At 45.8% G+C, this 20,714-nt stretch overlaps 1 protein-coding gene and 1 pseudogene across 3 annotated transcripts; one reads left to right on the plus strand and one right to left on the minus strand.

The window, feature by feature from the left end:
* Window positions 1–316: 316 nt before the first annotated feature.
* On the minus strand, window positions 317–9,439 carry LOC120708477 (probable LRR receptor-like serine/threonine-protein kinase At1g06840). Of its 3 annotated transcripts, none has more exons than XM_039993751.1 (21): window positions 8,949–9,439; window positions 8,169–8,320; window positions 7,452–7,599; window positions 7,003–7,074; window positions 6,614–6,685; window positions 6,378–6,521; window positions 6,217–6,288; window positions 6,050–6,121; window positions 5,622–5,696; window positions 5,000–5,068; window positions 4,698–4,766; window positions 4,562–4,633; window positions 4,319–4,405; window positions 4,170–4,238; window positions 3,408–3,898; window positions 3,066–3,218; window positions 2,353–2,639; window positions 2,131–2,182; window positions 1,651–1,901; window positions 1,375–1,509; window positions 317–940 (listed from the first exon to the last, which is right to left on the minus strand). In XM_039993751.1, the coding sequence occupies exons 2-21, from the start codon at window positions 8,272–8,274 to the stop codon at window positions 596–598; spliced, it is 2,841 nt and encodes a 946-aa protein (XP_039849685.1). In that variant the 5' UTR covers window positions 8,275–8,320; window positions 8,949–9,439; the 3' UTR covers window positions 317–595. The 3 variants fall into 3 exon arrangements, with proteins under 3 accessions (XP_039849685.1, XP_039849686.1, XP_039849687.1); XM_039993752.1 differs by having other exon boundaries at window positions 8,169–8,334; XM_039993753.1 differs by lacking the exon at window positions 8,949–9,439 and having other exon boundaries at window positions 6,614–6,683.
* Window positions 9,440–19,469: 10,030 nt separating this feature from the next.
* On the plus strand, window positions 19,470–20,593 carry LOC120710779 (annotated as a pseudogene).
* The last annotated feature ends 121 nt before the right edge of the window (window positions 20,594–20,714 follow it).

The following is a 20,714-nucleotide window of genomic DNA, read 5'->3' on the forward strand; positions in this document are numbered from 1 at the left end:
AAGCTCCTGGAACTAGGCGTCCCTACCTGGGCTCCGATGCAGCAGCGTCCAGAGGCTAGCCATAAACTCTACTGCCCGTCTGCTCTTCCAGAGATGAGAAGAAAGAATTGCCATGCGCTTCGCTCGGGCTGCTTTCAATCGCAAGGTCCGCCACTGGCTGCATGGATGCTAGTTTCATTCCTGCCCCAGCGGCCGATTTGCTGAAAGCAGCAATCGCAATCTGGTCGTCTACTCGCCTGGGCCCGTGAGGAGTGACAATGGGACGGCACGCTGCCATGGGCGCCGGCCGGGCACGCGCAGAAGACGCTCGACCAAATGCCACAGCGACATCAACCCAAGATTCCCGTCCACATCCAGTGTACGTAACTGATGAGTTACATCAGTATATATACATCCCTCGCCTGCATTTTTACCACTACTACAAGTACATCACACCCTGATCCCTGCAGCACTACTTCACAACAACACCCCACTCATGTACAGAACAACTCCATCAGCAGGGGAGGGAACACCACCCCCGGCGTTACTCCTATCACTACTTACAAAGCTATGCAGGTACCTACAAAACCATTTCCAGCGCGGCCAGCGTCAGCAACTACCGGGGAGCCACCGTCCCGGAGGGGATGCCACTGTCCACCTGGCCACTGCTGGACATATGCGAGGACACGTACAGTGGCCCCGTGGTGGTTGAGGACGATGTTGTCTTTGTCAGCAAGCCCGATCCCGTGGTCTCGGACAGGATGTCCTCTCCCTCGGGCAGCATGCTTCGGATGGTCTCGAGCTCTCTGACAATGTCGGCCATGTAGGGCCTCGCCTCGGTCTCGTCCTGGCAGCACTTAATTGCCAGGGAGAGGAACCTCGTCACGCATTCTGGAGGGTATGAGGGCATTCGGCTGTCGATGATCCTGGAGATATCGCCTGATTGGTAAGCCAAGTTTACCTGCAGCAAGATCAAATCGTTTTGATTTTTATTCATCTGTTTAAATCGAATAAAACGAATAAAGGAGCTCTGAATAGCAAAGAATATGCAACTAGTTTATTTGAGATAAGCAAATGCATGTTGAGGTATCTCTATTTTTTATGTTGCCAATCATTTTCAAACAATTCAGACCTATATATAGCACAAAACGGCAATTCATGCTACCAGACATAGCTATGTGCTGTATTCGCTGATGTTTGGATGAGATTAGTGTGTTCGGTAAGTTTCTTAAGTATCAATGCTGAAGCCAGGCATACTACTTTGAATCATACTTGATGGTTTTAGTATCTCAATAAGTACTTCACACTCTACTTTGAATGTATCTTGATGGTTTTATCTATAGGCGGATAATAAAATAAAATAGTAATTAAGGACTGGGATGGGAATGTTTTTACCTCTCTAACAATGTTTTTACCATGCTGGATCGGCTTCATTCCAGTCAATAGTTCGAGAAACACAACACCAAGGCTATACACATCGCTTCTTTCTGTCAGTTTGTGAGTCAGGAAATATTCTGGGTCGAGATAGCCCTGTCGAAAGGGAAAAAGAATGGTTATGATGACCTTAACTTCTATGCCATATTAGTGTGCTCAAATGGCTATCTGACAAGCACAGAAAAATGAGATCATGGTGACTGGTGTTTCTTCTTTGCTAGGTGTAATGACACTTACTGGGGTACCCTTAACAACAGTTGATATATGAGCTGGCAAAGTCCCTTCAGTATCAGGCACAGGAGCAAGCCTTGAAAGACCAAAGTCAGCCACCTTCGCTACAAACTTGGAGTCCAGAAGAATGTTGCTGGCCTTGACATCACGGTGAAATATAGGAGGATTTGCCTCAGTATGTAGATATAGAATTCCTTTAGAAGCACCAAGCGCAATATGCACCCTCTGACCAAAGCTCAGATGTCTTTCAGTCTTAGCTGTGAAAATGTTGAGTAAGATTATGTTCTTCGCCGGATACATTTCTAAGAACTATGCACTCCAATATGCAATGCTAAACCAAAAGCTATGTAAAAATGCAATATAGATAATAGGCACCAAAAACAAAAACCGTGGGATGGCCTTGATCGCGGGTAATCTTAAATGTGGATGTCTATGCTGGTCTATGGAAAACAAAAGGGAAATTTGAACATGTCAGTTCCCACTTACCAGAAAGATGATCACGTAAGGTACCATTGGGCATGAACTCATACACCAGCATCTGGAAAACATAATTCTATATGAGGGGAACGTATTGCAAACTCAGCAAATTGACTGCAGAATCACTAGCTCTAAGCACATTTACCAATATTTTAATCCTTTCACAACATGGAGAGAGCCGTGGGGAAAATTTCCAACATTATTAATAATTCAAAAGATTGGAACACACACCTGCTCGTCTTCTTCATCACAATAGCCAACAAGAGAAACCAAATTACGATGATGTAATCTTGACAACAATTCTATTTCTGTACAGAACTCCTTTGAACCTTGCAGAGAATCTTCATGTGCACGCTTGATTGCCACAGCTGTTCCATCAGCTAAATTTCCTTTATAAACTTTTCCATAACCTCCTTGACCAACTTGAGCTGAAATATTAAAATCGCCTGTTGCTGCAGCCATTTCTTCAAATGTGAAACATTTCACGCCATCAACCTTGACCGAAAACCTTGAAAGTACTGCAAAATAATATGCATCTTAGATACTATGATTATTTTTTCGAAGAATAGATTCTGCTATCTGAGCCAACCTAATATCTACCATAAGGCTAAATTTTACTCACTGCAGAGATGAAACATTTTTTTAATATTTTTTACTGTTCAGAGCTCCCAATATAATGCATTTGAATGAGGTCATGAAACCAAGACGTGACGTCTTTACAATTGAATGAGGCTAAATTCCGAGATTTAGATATGCAAAAATAGTTCTTTTTACTATAATATGTTACTGTAAATATTGCTTGACAGTTGACATATTTCCTTTTCATCTTAAAACAGCAAGATGTTTTAAGTCGTTGGCTAGCAACCCTAAACCCTGTCGATGCACCTCATGTTATTGTATCTCCATTTTTGTGAGAGGAAGAAAAAAAAGGAAAATTGACTTACATGACCGCCTTGAAACAGTTCGACGTTTTCTACGTTTTTTCATTATAAAAATTGTAGAAACCACAGATAGTGCAATGGCGGCAACAATTGTTCCTATCAAAATGCCAGCTAGTGCACTCCTTTTTAAACCGGATGACACCATAGTAGGAAATTCTGCAAAAGGTAATAGCCAGTAAACCAGAGGTTTATCAAATACGTTGTAGCATTCCTGTACAACAATATGAAACATGTTCTAACTTATGTCTTGGAAAAAAGAAATACACTAATAGTGTGATAATTTCGATTAATAGTTTCATTTGATAGAACTGGGAATGAAATTGTGGCAAAGTAAGTTTCACGTACCATCCTCATAGGAACCAAGCGTGAAATTGAGAAACTCATATGGACCAAAAACATCTGATAGAGTGATCTGCCATCCAGCAAGTACTTGCCTGAGCCGCTCCACCTCAGTCTTATTGAATAAATTTGTATTATCTGGGAATAACTTTAAATGTGTGTTAAGCCTTGGCCCTGTCTCCCATATGTATCGTGTGATGTCCAGCTGATAAACACGTAATTCCAGCAGGGAGGTTAAGTCGGTCTCAAAAGCTTCTTTATAGGGACGGAAGTCTGATATGCCTGGACTCTTCAGTCGAAATCCAACTCCCAGAGGCGCAGCACATAAGCATGGTATTGGGGATGCTGGATTGTATTCATAATCCGTTGAGCAAGGACTACACAAATTATTAATTTGCCTTTCCTCTCCAGATGGTGCTACAATTACAGATCTAGGTTGGCAAAGATTAGCTGCTCGGGCTGCATTAGATGTCGTGCATACAGGGTTTCCATAAAGTCTGCAGAAAATGATTATTTTTGTTGTTGCATCAGAAACTGAGAAAATTCGCTTGAAAACTTGAGCTTTTTTATCAGTATTCTAGGGTATGTGGAACCTTAATATGTGCTACGCAGATCTACATCATCAGTGACCCGACGATATGTAAGGTTACTAATTAAATTCATAAGAGTTTTTGCAATGAACATTTTATATCCCAACAAACTATACAGTTGAACATAATACATGAGTGTAAATTAAAGAGGAAATATCTCAATGGTGAACAAACTTACAGAACAGTGACAGCTTCTGGGGGCTCAAAAAGAGCTGGAATAGTGTCAAGGGAGTTATTTTGGAAATCCCTGCGTTAATTGAATACTATCTTACACAAAAGTATATCTCAATAAGTATTAAGAGAGAACATATATGAAGATTGTCATACAGAATAAGGGTTCTATTTCCCGTAAAAGTAATGTTACTCCAAATTGCCGGTGGAACAGAACCATTTAGGAGGTTCCCATTGACTGACCTGTAAAATGGAAATTTTAGATAATGCAGTATAAGAGTAGTGCTGGCAAGTGCATTGTTCTTGAAAAGTTTGATCACTAGTTTGACAAGGAATGAACTTTTTTCAATATCAGGATAACGATGCATAAATGTCTATTCTAAGTTAAATAGTACTTACAAGAACTGAAGATTTGGTAGCCCTGAGAAGTTTGGTGGAACAGTTCCATTAAGAAAGTTATGTGACAAATCTCTGCCAAAAATATGAAATTAGCTTCATTGTAAAAAAAATATGAAGATTGTTAAAAGCTACATACATTGTAGTGATATTTGAAGCAAGCCTATTAGTTGGTATAGATCCTTCCAATTGGTTCCAGCTAAGATCCCTGAAAATACATGGAATTAATACCAATATATTTGAAATAATATCTGGGATTGATAATTGAGTGGTATCCTTCTGATTCTAGTGTGAATATATCACTAAATGCATTTAAGAGATAATATTGGCAAAATAACTCTTTCAGAAAGGCTGTGACAAGCTGATATAAAAAGGATAGTATATGATTGTAAGATGTCTAGCAACTGGAAAAAGGAAATTCAGCATTTAATCTGGACTTACAAGTAGCCAAATTTAGGTGCACCACTCATATTGGGAACAGCTCCTTGCAAACTGCAGTTCCTAAGACTCCTGGTAACATGGAAAAGTATGATTTACCCCGCACATCTTGATTTGCGTTTAAACATAACGCTGACTGAATGTTGCTTGTCCTTCTTAAATGGAGATAATGAAGTAAATTGCTGTTGTAGTTATCTGTGAGAATGATCTCCACAGGAGCACAGAGTGAAAGAAGAGTTCCTATAGAAAGTTTATGCAAGGATTTCCAGATAAATGGACCAACTGCATCAAACTATTTGGCTGCTATGACTTGTAATAGGAGAGTTGCATAAAAAGAAAAAAAATATTACCTATGTTATATCCTGGACTTTTTCTAGAACAATGTGATACCCTAGACTTGATATACTGGCTATCTCAACTAAAAGCATAAGCTGTTAGGAAATATAAACATTTTACACATAGTATTCTTCTTTTCCCACTAGTCTTTTAATCACCAGTGCATACATTTCTAACAAAGTTTTTTGTAAAAATAACTTGCAAGAGCTCTTTACTTCTATTTTCTTTCACACCCATCTACATCAAATTCCAAGAAGAGAAAACTTGATGGAATAGGAGTTACACTCACAGCTTTAGTAGTGTTCGTATGTTGCTGTATTCAGCAGGGATAGAGCTTCCACTGAAGTTGTTGTTATCAGCCTGACTATTGTAGGAAGACAGATATACAAGAAATGATTGTCATACATATAGGAAAAATAGGTCTAATCTCAACCAAATAAGAAAACATTTTCAAAGAGAGAGGTTTGTGCTAGTTATTTGAAACATTAGAAAGTTATAATCCATTGTCATACTTTACAAAGAAGTGAAGCATACTCAAGAAATTGGTTTTATTATTTAAACTTCTTAAACATTCAGAAATAAAGGAGAGTGATCATCTCTCAACCTCATGCTACCATAAGCTAGTACAAATTCTCTGAAAGAAACTGGAAGCTATTATGTTGTGCTGCAATTTCTATATTAAGGAAATCTCATAGGAGTACAGAAAAATGTACTTACAGTATCTCCAAACTCTGTGTTTCCGCTAATTTTGGGGGAAGGGGCCCAGATAAATTGTTGTTGTCAACAAGGCTGCAAGTTTCAGTACAAGAACGTATTAACGGCACAACTCATCTGTAACTCGCATAACAAAAAAAAAAGAAGAGAAAAAGTAGATATCCACTTACAGATGAAGGAGTGAAGGCAATATGGACAGCTCAGCTGGGATTTGCCCACTTAGTGAGTTATTGTTCATGTGACTAAAGGTAAAAGTGGAACTAATCAGTACTAAGTTTATAATTGAGAAGTGTAATGGATGGGCAGCAAAATAAAGATACTCATCACTTACAGATGTTTTATGCTTGTCAAGTTAGCAAATGATTTGGGTATGGGGCCCGATATGTTGTTCTCATCGATTTGTAATCTGTTTAAGTTCACCAGATAGCCGATCTCATCAGGTAAAGAACCAGATAGCTGATTACCATTCAAAGTTCTGCAAGATTGTGGCAGCGACAGTTAGCACTGTTCGTACTTCGTATCCAAAGAAATGGTATTGGAAACTTTTCTTAGAGAGGAGAAACTTACATGAGCTTCAGCGTTGTGATTTTTCCAACTTCTCTGGGGATGTTACCAGTTAAATTGTTCCACATGAAGTCTCTTGAAAAAGAACATTTCGCACAAGTTAGTAAACATATAGGCTGGGTACCTAATGGGACGACTACAAGAGCATCATGGAGAAAAGAAGAAGAGTTTTAACTATGAAAATAAACAGTTAAAATAGATAATGTTAGGGTTTCTTTTTATGATATCTTTTCAGTTCCTGCATAGTCAGAAACTTAGGGATTTGCTTTACAGTTAATTAACCGTATAGAGCATGAAGTAGAGCCGTGAAGTACACTGTTTATGAAATGCTTGAAAATGCTCAATTCAGTTTGCATTAAGCAGCATCAGTGGTCTGTCAAATTAGTACTCACAATGTTTTCAGCTGGGATAGAAGGCCGACCTCTGGTGCCAAAGTTCCGGAAAGATTCATCTTAAACAATTGTCTGCAAGAATAAAAAATATCCACTGTTACAACTAAATGTTACACTCTATATGGAAAATGACAGAAATAAACAATAAACAGATATTGGGATGTACTCCCTCTGTTTGAAATTGGCAGGCATATTAACATGTCAAATAATCAAAAGTAACACATTTTGACCAATAATTATTCAAACCATATGCATGCTTAGTGTATAAATGTAGATTCATATTTCAAAGATCTTTCAATATGACATTGTTTTTTAGCAACTGATGATATATAGCTAAACACTTTAAAATCCTAAAACAGCTAATAAAAACAAACAGAGAAAGTAAGATAGTCTAGCAACAAATAAAACGATTGTGAATGTAATAAATAATGTGGAAAAAATCATCATACATTTCTGTTACATGAAGATATGAATCACTAGGTATCTTGGCACATAAGATTCCTGTCCAACGAGATGTGCATGGATCCCCACGGCCCCAATTCTTAAGTTTATTAGAAGAATCAATCAAACTTCCTTTAATTGCCTTGAGAGCATTTACTGCAAATATAAGAGAGGCAATATTCAGCAGCAGTTCAAAAGATCAACAGAGTATCAGAGTAGTGCAGAATATTGTTACTGTCTGAACTAGACGCCCCTGATCAAGAAACAGAATGAGAATGCATACACATTTCAAAATATGTCAACAAGAACGAGTCCATGGACCCTAGTTATACCTCCTACGTACTTGAATAAGGTGTGTATTGTAAAGTTATCACATTTCTCATCATGTATTGTCTATGAGGTGATATTGATTAGTTCACGAGTACTACAGGCCTGTGCAACAATAATGGATAGAACACTTGATTACATAGACATCGTAGAAATGGACTATGGACAATTAACCAACTGAACCAGAAGCCAAAACGAGTTCTTCAAAACTTTCAGTGGATTTGAACCATGCAACAGGAGGACTGACAGTGAATCTACAAAAAGTAGGGCCTGCTTCAGGCCAATTTCCAGTTAAATGGTAATTGGTAAAGCGTCTCTCATTTCTTTCTGGCACGAGCAATCCCCAACGATCTGACTCAAAGCTCTGACGGAAGAAAGCAAAGACAACAGGGGGTTACCTTCAGTAGGGTCGGTTGTCTGTCCCCTTGCAATATCCACGCAGCCAGTGTACAGAAGAAGAAGGATCACTGCATGCAGGAGGCCTCCAACTCTAAGGTTGCCCATGTCTGAACAGGAGGTATATCAGCAGCCACTTGTCAAGTTGTCATTCCTGCGAGAGCACAACTGCTAACAATCTGAGACCATCCAAATTAACCATTGAAAGACACAAATGGTTTGGAGCAGTATCAAATGATCGGCGAGCACAAAATGGAGGTTTCTCTCTGTTCAATCTTCACGGCACGACAGAGCTATCTTTATTATGCCTAGGTGTGAAAGCATGCCAGTCGCCCCAGATTCTCAACGGCCTTTCTGACCTTAACACCGGTCCGCTGTTCATACCAACAGCCCCTGGAGAAAATATGGCCCGCAGCGAGCAATATCAACTACTAACTTGTGTTGACTAGAGAAAAGTAAACAGGGTTAATTATGTTGCTTAAACTCTACAGCAGGTGGTAGAGAGGACACTAACGCTGACAGCAACGCCATCTAGAGGAATCAGGACTCGCCAACCGAATTGCAGTACCGTACCGTAGTACTAACCTTGGTAGTTTGAATTTTACTAAGCACGTCTCATTTTTTTTTCTCTACAGAAAAGCAAAGCTCTGATAATTCGATGGTGCGCATAGGAATTATGAAAGGAACAGAAGGGGGGAAATGATCAAGTAAGCAACGAAAACATGAACAAACCTGAAGCGAAATCGTAACCGGACAAGGGAAACCAAGTGAGGTGAACTCACCAGCAGAACCCCGGGAAGGCGGGAGTCCTTGAACGGAGCTGAACAAAAAGGCTGGACTGAAAGGGAGAAGGAAACACCACAAACTCCAAGAAACCGGCCGGCCGTGGAAGCTACGGCCGACACCTCTCTCTCTGCTCCCGGGACGAATCCACCAGCTCGACCAAGCCCGATCGAGCGGCGGGCGCAGCAAGGAGCGCAGGACGAACGCCGGGCAGGTAGCGGCCGGAGAAGAACCTGGGGAGGCGAGGAGACGGCGGACGTACGCGCTCGCGCTCGCGTCCTTCCCCTCCGCCGGCAGCGCAAACAGGTACAAGTAGCAGCGCCCGAACAGGAAACCGCTGCGAAGATCTCCCGTTTTTCAATAGTGCAAGTGTCTCGTCGCCTCCGCGCCCGTGGTAACAGCGGCGATTGGCAGGTGCGGCGAGGCGAGTGGGTTGTTGGGTTGGCAGCTCGGAACAGAGGGGTTCATTTGTTAATGGCGGCCTCCCGGCGCCCTGGCTTTTTATACCGCGTACGTCTCCGTGCACCCGGACCTGCCCCCACCCGCTACAGGTGGGAACGAGCCGCGAGCGTGCGCTCGCCGCGGCTCAGGTCAGTCACAAGTCACAACCGCCGGCGACCGCTTCCCACCTCCTCCCACTAGTAGTAGACGAAGGTGGTGGCGCATTTTCCCTGTACGCTTTCGGGGTGCGCCGAGACGGGCGCTGACAGTTTCTCCGCATGCGCCGGCGTGTCCGACTCGACGTTAATGCTCCCCCCGGAAAGTTGGGGGGTTGGGTTGCTCCTCCGGCTCCCCTTGCCTGTTCCCCTTGCCTGTTCATACGGAGACAGGTTTGCAGGCTGGGTGGTGGTGGTTTTCTGATGGCGATGCTGATTTGGGTTTCCCTGCTGGCTGCTGGTTTTTCTTCAGCTGGCCTGCGTAATCTCTGCCCCCCGAAGGACGGATTGGGCAACAAAAAAGTTGTACAACGTAGTAGAGTACGCTGAGAGGACTTTGTGGTGTTTCCAGCTACCAGTTTTCGTACGATCTCTATCTCTTGATGAAAAGGGTCACATGATATAATATGTAGTGTATTGTAATGGGATGTGTACATGTGTAGTCTACTGGAGTAGTACATAATCATGCACGTCGTTTTCTCGATGTTTCTTACTTTATTTTTTTTTTGGTATACATAGGGGCGGAAGGGACCTGACGAATCTCTTGATGGAATGGACTTCTCTTTATTTGCGAAAGCAATGGAATGGATTACTCTAGGGACTGCCATTATTCTACATTTTCTATCTTGCGCTGCGTTCGGGTCGCTCCGCCTCCGTGCCGTGAGTGCACCAGTGGATACAGAGGTCGCCTTTTTCTTATAGGAAAAACTGGATAAAAGTATTGTTGTTGAAGATCATGAACACTATATACTACATAGGATAGGACAGGTTCAAGAAATTACAAACGGCAGCCACAATCATGTTGCATAAAATAATTCTGTTCCTTTCATTCCTGCTTAACCTAAAGAACATCCTCTGCAAGAGGACAAATGGTATCTTACACAGAACATGCTGTATTATTGTTGATTATTGAAGAATAAGGAAGCATTCCTTCAGCAAGCGACAGAAGCTCCTGCTCCGGGAAACACTGTCACTGTGCCCAATAGCTTTATTTTCTTTTCGAAAAATATAGGTAGCCAATAGCTTTCAGAGTCGATCGATCGCCACCTTCTCCGCCTGGTCCTGACCATTTCCATGTTTCAGCTAGCTGTTCGAGCTTGTGGCTGTAGTGACCCTGCGATACAAGCAACGACGATCTTGTCCATCACCCGGCGTCACTCAAGAGTCACGTCCTTGAAACTTTCATTAGTGCGGAGTGAAACTTTCATTTAAGCCTACTCATGCGATTTGCAGTGCATTCACTGCACGATACAGATAGGTTGCATCCATATGGCACACAAGTGGATGCATAGATCTAGAGGGTTTGAATGATCGATGGCCGAGCAGTGCATTAGCAGACTCCTCGAAAGATTAATAAGCCCCGTCAACGGGCGAGAAAAGTCAGCGAGGCTCGTGACCGAAAGAGGGAAGGTATTGTCGGCGACACTGTCGCCTGCACCTTTCCGTCGGAAAACCGTATCGGCGACTTGTTTCTTTCGTTGGTACGGCGCCGTTGATCGGTTATTGGTCTATGACAAGGGGTGTGTTTAGTTTACGAAAAGTTCGCGAAAAAATTGTTATAACACGTTTCGATTTTAGTTGGCAACTATTGTTCAATTATGTAGTAGTTAGTCTCAAAAGATTCGTCTCGTCATTTACAACCAAACTGTGCAATTAGTTATATTTTTTAACTACATTTAATACTTCATGCATGTATCGTAAAATTTGATATGATATACGTCAGTGAAAAATTTTGAGAATTTTTCGCGGAACTAAACACAGTCGAGGACACTTCCACGGAGAAAAGGTCGTAGTTCAGTCTAGAGTCTAGACAACTACCTCCGTTCCTGTAGACAGCACAGCACTGTGACAGCACAGTGACGCACAGCTGAGGCTCTCGTCGTCACTGTAGACTCCTATAACATGGGGCTCTATTTGAAACTTTGAGACAAGTTGCAAACCGAACTTCTGAACAAATCGTGCTTCATAGTCCATAGCCCGTATTTTGGAAAAATAGCTAAGAGTTATTTTGAAGACTAAAATTTAGCTTAAAAAATAGCTCTTCAATAAAATAACTCTTGAGATGTTTTGATCTAAGAGCCATTTGGCTCCTAAAATACTTTTTGGGCTACCACTTTTTTTAAGAGAGTGAGGTCCTGTTTAGTTCCCAAAAAATTTTCTATAATACCTGTCACATCGAATGTTCGGACACATGCATGTAGTATTGAATATAGTTTTAAAAATATAACTAATTATACAGTCTAACTGATTAGCACGAGATGAATCTTTTAAGCCCAAATTAGTCCATGACTAGACATTATTTGTCAAGTAACAACTTTTCACTAACTAAACAGAGTCTGAGAGAATAAGTGGACCTCACACAGAATATCTTAAATAGCACCTCTTGGAGGGGATAATTTTTTGAAGTGAGCTACTTGCAAATAGCTCGGTAATAGCTCTTTTGTTTGGCTGCTCTTGAACTATTTTGGGGTGGGCTAAAAAATAACCCATAAATCTAAACAATACATTGATCTCAATTTTTTTTTTATGAAATCATAGATAGATCTGGACCAGACTCAGAGTCCTAGCTGATATATATCTGTGACGGCTAGAACTGGTGAGCGCGTTGGGCGTGCTCTAATCTTGGACCCTGTTTAGTTTTTAAAAAATTTCATACAGTACTCGTCACATCGAATCTTTGAACACCTGCATGAAGCATTAAATGCAGTTAAAAAATAACTAATTACACAATCTAACTGATTAGCATGAGATGAATCTTTTAAATCTAATTAGTCTATGATTAGACATTATTTATCAAGTAACAATGAGATGTGCTACGGTACAAAAATCCAAACTTTTTCGCCAACTAAAACCCACCCTTAGCGTGATACACTGCTGTTTCTTTCTCGGAAGCCATTCAATCGCCGATTTGATGGCGGCAAAGGACGAGGTCTCGAGGCAGGAAAACGAAGAAGAAATCAGTCAGGCCATCACCACCAGCAGTAATCCAGGGTCAGGTCAGCACGGATGGTGGTGCGTACGTGTGTGCCCTGCAGCCGCTTGCTTATGGTCCAGCAGAGGGGCAATGGTTCAGACCCTGACTAATCCAGCGGGAAAATTGGGAGAGGATTAGGATTAATGGGTAACCGAGGCAATAAGCTTGGTTGCTTTGCGCGTTTGGTCCATTTTTCTTCAGACACTTCAATGAGCACGCGCGTTTGACTGCAGAAGATGGAGGGCTTCTAGCTGAAGACGCCCTACCTGAAGACGCCTGGAGGACGGACGCACTGTCCGGCACGCAGAAAACACGGCGCGGATGATGAGACGGCGGAATCAATCACTGCCGAACGGGGTTACATCTAAGGAACCATCCGGTACCCGGTCCTCTAGTACGAAAAGCTCCGCACCGAGGTTCATGGAGCCGTGTGGGCTTGCTTTCAACTCCTGGTGGTGTAGTGTGTGTGGTGTGCATTTATTTGTGTGATAGTATATGCTTCGGTGCATTATGTATGATTGCTTCTCTTATATGACAGAGCAGTGTTTCTGCTATCTTTTCAAAAAAAAAAAGTTCGAGGAGCCTCCCGCTACGCCCCGTCATCCGCTAGATCGAGATGAGTGTTGTCCTCCACTACGCCTCACCTCCAGACTCACCTCGCAACCGCCATGCCTCAGCCCTACCGCTCCGCCCCGCAGCGCGCTAAAGCTGGCCGCCGCACGCCTCGACGGCCTGGCTGCCGCGTGCCGTGATTTCCTCCTCTCTCTCTCTCCGAGCACCCTGCACCTACGCACGAGGACGCCGGCCCTCACTCTCCCTATCTCCCATTCCCTCCTCCACCGCCTTGGCGATGGCCGCGGGCGCGGCCTCCCCGCCCTCACGGATGGAGAGCGGCCGCCGCCGCCCACGCCAGCGCTCGAGCCCGGTGGGAGAGAGCGAGAGAGAGAGCTGGATGGGTGTGACATCCCGACCCTGGGCTTAATAGAATTAATAAAATATTTATACCAACAAGCTGCACCTTCTTTTCCGGAAGCCGATCTCTAAAGAACTTCGAGGTTAAACGTGCTTAGCCCGGAGCAATTTGGGAATAGGTGACCGACCGGAAAGTTCTTCCCGAGTGCGCACGAGTGAGGACAAAGTGTGCATAAAAGACTTGTGTTGGTCTGTGAGGGCAGTCTATGTCCTAGAAAACTGCCGGAGGTAAGCGGGCCTGGCCTCGGGGAGGCGGGATGTTACAATGGGGACGGACGGTCCGGTGCGGGAGGAAAAAAGAAAAAAAATCTGACACATGAACCCCACATCCTGATAGTTGGTATAGAGTATGAAATATAGAGAATGATGGATGCAGGAGAAACTAGTATAAAAAATGAATCTTCATGACTATAATGGAATATATTTTTTAGAAAATGAAAATAGAGTAACACAAGTGCGGACACTAAGAAACTCAATCTGACTGGTTTCTTTTCTGGCTTTGACATTTTTCTACATCAAACCAGCTGTTCATGAATAGCTGCGGTAACGCGATATTAGCATCTTACAAGCATTGCTCAGTCCGGAAGCAATGGTCCTTTTCTCCCCTTCTGATCTAGTAGTGGTAACCAACAATAAGCCATTATCATATTAAATCGAGTGTCATTGCGCAACTGCCTATTGCAAGTGATTGTGAATGTGAAGTACACTCTCCGTTCCATTTTAGCTATATCCTAAGTCTAGCTACCCAATAAATAAATACGCAATTAAAATGTGGCGGATTTAACTAAACTAGCTGAATATTGTAACTAATTTGAAATGGTAAGTCAGCGAGGTGATTCGGAGTTTTCACCGTCGGTTGAGCGTGACCAAAGCGGAATACGTTGTCGGCGACGCAAAGTTCACCAAGTACCCGTCTCGGCCTGCTGTACGTAATTTTCTTTGCAGGTACGGCGCCGCTGATCAGTCCAAGACATGGACAGGTGGACATAAATTTTGGAGCCTTGACCTTAAGACTCGAGGATTCACGTCCTGTTTAGTTTAAAAAATTTCTACAGTACTCCTCACATCAAATGTTCGGACATATGCATAGAACATTAAATACAGTTGAAAAAATAACTAATTACACAGTCTAACTGATTAGCGCGAGATAAATTTTTTAAGTCTAATTAGTTCATGATTGGACATTATTTGTCAAGTAACAACAAAATGTGCTACAATACCAAAATCAACAACTTTTCATCAACTAAACAGAGCCAGAAACAGTGTGACACCACAGTGACAGCGACATATAGTGCTGTAGAACACAGGGTTTCAACTTTCAACAGAAGTTTTGAGACACACAACTGCAACAAAAATCCCTGTAAACATCTCGTCCTAGCTGGTGGACAGAAGTGAAATCCGTAGAGCTAAAACGTAGGACGTGCCCCAATCGTAACCTGATGGCTGTCCTGTGCTTATAGTAAAGCAAACACTGGTAATCATCAAGCCAGAGGTCAAGGAGAGGCCGGGGGAAAAAAACAAGAAGCCAAGTCAACACGGGGCGCATTCAACTTCGAGGACGCGTGCGTGCGTGCCCTGTAGCCGCTTCTGGACGGTCCAGGTGTTTGGTTAACTCCTCAACTGCCTAAGATCTTCAGGGAAAACATGCTTACAACAAAGCTGCTCTCCAAAGAAAAAACAGATAATAACTTGTTATATATGACTTTGCAGACGCCGATGGCAAGCATCAGAATTGCGGACGTCCAGAGTTCCTGACCAAATTGAGGATCTCATCTACGGCGGGCCGGCGGCTTGCCAAGATCCATGGCGCGGCCACGGCAGCGTCTCCGATTGGTTCGCACACCCAACGGTCCAGTCCATTACGCACTAATTAATCACTAATCTACCGAGGGAAGAAGAAGGATCAACGGATAAACCATGGCCGTAAGCGGCTTGCGTTGCTTCATATTCGTAACGAGCACGCGCGTTGACTGCAGGCGGCCAGGAGCTTTTCACTGACGGCGCCTCAAGTACGGACTCGTTGCCCGACCGGCGGATAAATCCCATCGGAAAAACGTTGCCGATGATGAGCTACCCGGATGTTTTTTTTTTGTTCTATGATATTTTTGCGGATAGCTCGATGACGTGGAGAAAAGAAAGGCTCATTTGGGAATCGAGGGCAAGGAATCCAGGTAGAAGATTGCGGATCACTCACTTTCTGCCTTCCACGGCATCGGAGGGTCGATGGCGATGCTCTCCGCGCGACGGCATTCTATGCGTTATCTGATGCTGACGGAGAACAGCGCTGCAGTTGCAGTCCTCAATGGAATCAAGCAAATGCAGTAGCAGTTCACACACGAAAGGCGGTGGAACCGTAGCTTTCGGTGGAGATTGAGCAGGACAGATTTTTAGGTAGGCAAGGCAAGTGCAAGTTTACATAGGCACAAGACTTGCAGTACGTCTGAAGTTGACAGTAGCACGCCGTCAAGAAAGTGTTGACAGGAACAAATGATGAGAACAGACAGACTAGATCCGGCCCGGTCCGATGTTCCGACATGCAAAGAGGCCTCCAGAAGGGAAAGCATAGATTCAGGATTCAGATGGACAGGGTTAGCCGTTGACTGAACTTGGTGCTGCGATAACGCACCACTCGGTTACAACAAGAATTGCAGAAACAACTCGGTAGCCAGTAGTATCATCCAATGCAAAACTGTTCTTTGGGTAAATGTGATCTTACGTTGTCAGTCATGCCTGGATTGGGCAACCGCTTGCATTTTGCTACTGCTATGGCTTGCCTCGCAGCCTGATGGCGTCGAGTCTCTTGCAGCAGATTGCTTAATCTGCAAATGCAATGCGATGATCCGTTTCTGGATAGGAGCACTACCTGTTGTCCGAAATAGCTGTAGAACTGAATCTCTCTTTGCAGAGAATCACAATGCACGCACTGAAAACGTTTCACCGGGCTCCTGGAAAATCTCAGGTACTCCCCTGCACCACCAATCAGCACCGAGCAGGAGGTATCACAGATTGGAAGGATGGTGCAACTAGTTTTGGTTTAGTAGGGTCTCCTGTGACTGAAGCTGAAGCGACCTCATTCTCCCTGTTTCTGACATTGGGTTCTGAGAAGAGACGAGTGATGACTTGGCAAATTTTTGGCCATCAGGTGAAAAGCCCAAAGAAGTTGAGGCCTTCTAGCTGTGTCCACATTTGTGATGCTCATTTTCCTCAAGGGTTTATGGTGCTCGCTCGTTAACGATCTTGGTGACATGATGAAATGAAGATCTTGGTGGCATGATGAAGAGAAGACGTCAAGCAGGATCATTGAGGAAATCAAAGATACTTCCAGGCTTTGGGTCTCGGCCGGTGCCAAACACTTGGCCATTCTAGTTGATAGAACCCCTAGCGAGTAATTAGTGGGGTTTTTCTTTTATGTTGTGGGGCTATTCTGATGCTCCAGCCTGAACCGATTAAACCTTGGTGCCTCTTGCGCCTACAACTGCTGCTGCTTCTTATTTTTAATTAATAATGATAGAAATGGGTCTTTTGGAAAAAAAAAATCTCCACGTTCTTTATCGCTATTCTTCCGTAGGAACCTGTCGCGAGATATCCCAACCCAAATAGGGCCATAAGGGGCTTAATGTAAACCAAATTAGAGGGGATTTTGGGTAAAAGGTCAATCGCGATCCGAATGAGGGGTGTTATTGTAAAAAGTTGGACCACGATCCAAATGAGAGGTTTACTGTAAATATTCGAATAATAATCATGATCCGACATAGGGACCTTTATGCAAAAATTTGGAAAGTTATTTTGACCGTTAGATCTAGTTTTAGAGGACCTGATTTCAGATTCCGTGCACCCCAGGCCCTTCAAGCTGACGGAAATTACAGAAAGCAACCCCTGCGTCGTCAAACCAGCTGCGCCACCGTCATCGACTCATCGGCGAGACACGTCTGGCCTCGCCGCGGGAGGTCTGCCAGCGAGGAAAGGACGAGGTCTCAACGCGGCTACTGACGGCGCTGCCGGTGTTCACGGGCGTCAATCTGGTTCCCGTCGACACCATTGTCCCCGTTGGCGATGACTTCGTCTTCTTCCTCCGTCCAATGGCAGCGCAAGGTGGTCCCGCCGCCGCCTCCACCTTCACGACAACCGACGAGTTTCTTCAATCCCTCCGTTTCTGGCTTCCTGCTGAGGCGAGCTGTGCCTGGCACAGCTGCCCTGGCCCCTGGGTGGGTTACTGCGACTGACGATGGCCGCCGTTGCTTGGAGCACGCGCGTCAGCAGTTCGCGAAAATGCCTTGCGGCCACGGTCCTCCTCCTTCCCTGCCGGTGCGTGGCCCGCGCGGGTGCGCACCCAGCCCACGCCGCCGCGCCCCCATGCCAGGGCAATGGCGCCACGCATCACACTTCACGCATGTGCCGCCGCAATAGATGATGTCCTACAGCAACAGTCCTGCTCCTTTCTTTCACCCATCCAAGCATTCACGAGAGGCGGCTGATGCCAGTAAATGGAAGTTCGTTATAGTTATAGCTCGGCCAGTCGGGCCGGCCCTCATCAACGGCGCGCGCGATCGATCTCCTGTCCTGTCCCGCCGGCAACCCCGGCGCGACTGATCGGAGTGGCCCGGCCGGTCTCTCTCCCTCGTGACGTTGCGGCTGTGCCGATCGCCACCGCCAACTAACCCTGCGCTGCGGCTCTGCCTAGACGTGTGCTCTTCCCGGCGGCGGCATGCCTTGCCTGCTCGCGGCTCGCAAGGGTACGCGGCAGCCGTATCAGTGTTCCTGGTACTGGATCCGGACTATCCTTTCATGGCGTGCGTACCGAGTACTGTACGCAAGTACGGCGATACGCGATGATGAGGCTTTTGCAAGTACGGCGATTTCGGATCATGGCTTCTCGCTGCCGCGAGCTTTTGGATAAGAGCAACTCAACTCAGTAGCGAGAGCAAACAAACTGCCATATAAAAAATTTAATCAGTAGATATAAAAAATCAATTTTCAGTAGGGGAACAAATGAGCTGCCATTTTAGTAGGTGTTTCAAATTTCTCCCCCCCAATTTGATAGCCTTTTATTTGGGCTGCCAACTGTTGGAAGCCCAATTTACTCAGCCTGTTGGAGTAGAGGCCGCCTATATTTAGGTGAGTAAAATTTAGAAGTGAGCTTCTAAGAGCAACTTCAGTAGAGCTTCTAAAATTGAGTGAGCAAATGTCTTTTTAGAAGCCCACTTCTAAATTTTACTAACCCAAATATGTGCCTCCACTCCAGCAGGCTGAGTAAATTGGGCTTCTATAAAGGGCCCATAGTTGGCAGCCCAAATAGAGCGCCACCAAATTTGGGGGGGAGAGAAATTTGGAAGGCCTACCAAAATGACAGCTTATTTGGAAGGCCTGTTGGAGATCAATTTTTTACACTCACCGAGCAAATATAAAGATGACAGCCCATTTAGTAGCCTTAATGGAGTTGCTCTAAATAAACATTTGCTCATTCAAATTTAACATGCCTACTCGAATTGATTTAAGGCCCTAGACCTAGACCTAGATGATTATTAGCGCAGCATTTATGTGACTATTAGCATCACCTAATAACAAAAACGCTCGTCAAAAGCTTGCCGCCGGTCGCGCCCGTAACATCCGACACCTGTAAAAAGAATCGCTCGCGCTCTCGGACCGGTGATCCACCCATGACGCACCCACCTCAACCTTTGACCCGGGCGGTGGGCGGTGGGCTCCCGCTGCCAAGGACAGCGACTGACCTGTGGGGTTGGTGAGGAAACCTTGCCCCACCTATCAGCGTGCGACCCAATTGAACCCCAACACCTGGGCCTGGCCTCTCTGCCCGTCCAAAAGACCCGCTGACTTTCCCAGGCTACCGCCTCAAGTGGACCGAGATTCAGTACCTTCGCTTCTTAAAGGCATGCCTTACCTTTAGCTTCATCCCGTGTGTTCATTCCACATCCGACAACTCTCGGCAATCCAAAGAAAAATAGCTAGGACTTCATCATTCTCCCCGAAGCAGCAGCTCCTGCCACCGCGCACGCCAAGGCCTCGCCGCCTCCTCCCTACGTGGCGGCGTTCGCGTCCTCGGGCCCTTCGCCGAGTCCCGGTGCGCCGGAGCCGTCCGCGGGCGGCAGGTGGGCGCCGCTCATCGTGATGCTGGCGGTGGTGGGCGCGGCGCCGCGCGGTGGAGCGGCGACGCGACGGACGGCGGGAGCACGACGGCGGCGCTCACCAAGCCAAGAAATCACCACCACCACCGACGCCGGCAAGCAACAAGCAAGGCTTCGCTTCCGTCGCCCCATTCGTTCTTTCTTTCTCTGATTCAGCGCCGGCAGGGAGGCAGCGGAGCAGCCAAAAGCCATGGCGGTGGACCTCATGTCCTACAGCGGCGTTACGAGCACCTCGCATTCCAGGAGGCCGCCGCGGCGGGGCTCCGCAGCCTGGAGCTGCTGGCGTCCTCGCTCTCCCCGCGCGGAGTCCCCGCCGCTCAGCCAGATCGCCGACCAGGCGGCCGTGTCCTCCGGCAAGCCCCCCCTGCCGAAGCGCAAGCACCCCACCTCCGACGCCGCCGCCCCCGCCGCGCACCACCACCATGCCGAGCCCGGCGCCGCGCGGTGCCACTGCTTGAGGAAGGCGAAGCGGAGCCAGCCGGCACGGGCTGTCTCGCCGCACAGTGCGTGTGACCGCCGCCGCGGGTCCCAGTCGTCGTCCCACTCGCCGGCGTCGTCCGACATCCCCGGCGACGAGTACTCGTGGCGCAAGTACGGGCAGAAGCCCATCAACGGGTCCTCCTACCCGCGCGGGTACTACCGGTGCAGCAGCGCCAAGGGGTGCCCCGCGCGGAAGCATGAGGAGAGCGCCGCCGACGACCCCGCCATGCTCGTCGTCCCCTACGAGGGTGACCACCGCCATGACGCCCCGCCGGCGCCGCCCGCGCGCAGTGAACGGAGATCATTAGTTATAGCAGTAGCTTGTTTGATTTGTTCTTTGGGTTAGCGGTAGATGATCGCGCTCGTGCTTCTTCTTGTAAAGAAAACCATCATCAATCAAAGAGAGCCTCTCCAACCAACTGCATCTCCAATCGGCAATTTTCAATGTTGGCGTCGGCGCGCCAGTCCGGGTGTAGACTCGGCGCCGGCGTCCTGAGGCTGCTGGCCTGCTGCGGCGCGGCGGGTGAGGCCCAGCCTCGA

This window comes from Panicum virgatum, chromosome 5K, assembly GCF_016808335.1.
Source record: "Panicum virgatum strain AP13 chromosome 5K, P.virgatum_v5, whole genome shotgun sequence".
Taxonomy (NCBI): domain Eukaryota; kingdom Viridiplantae; phylum Streptophyta; class Magnoliopsida; order Poales; family Poaceae; genus Panicum; species Panicum virgatum.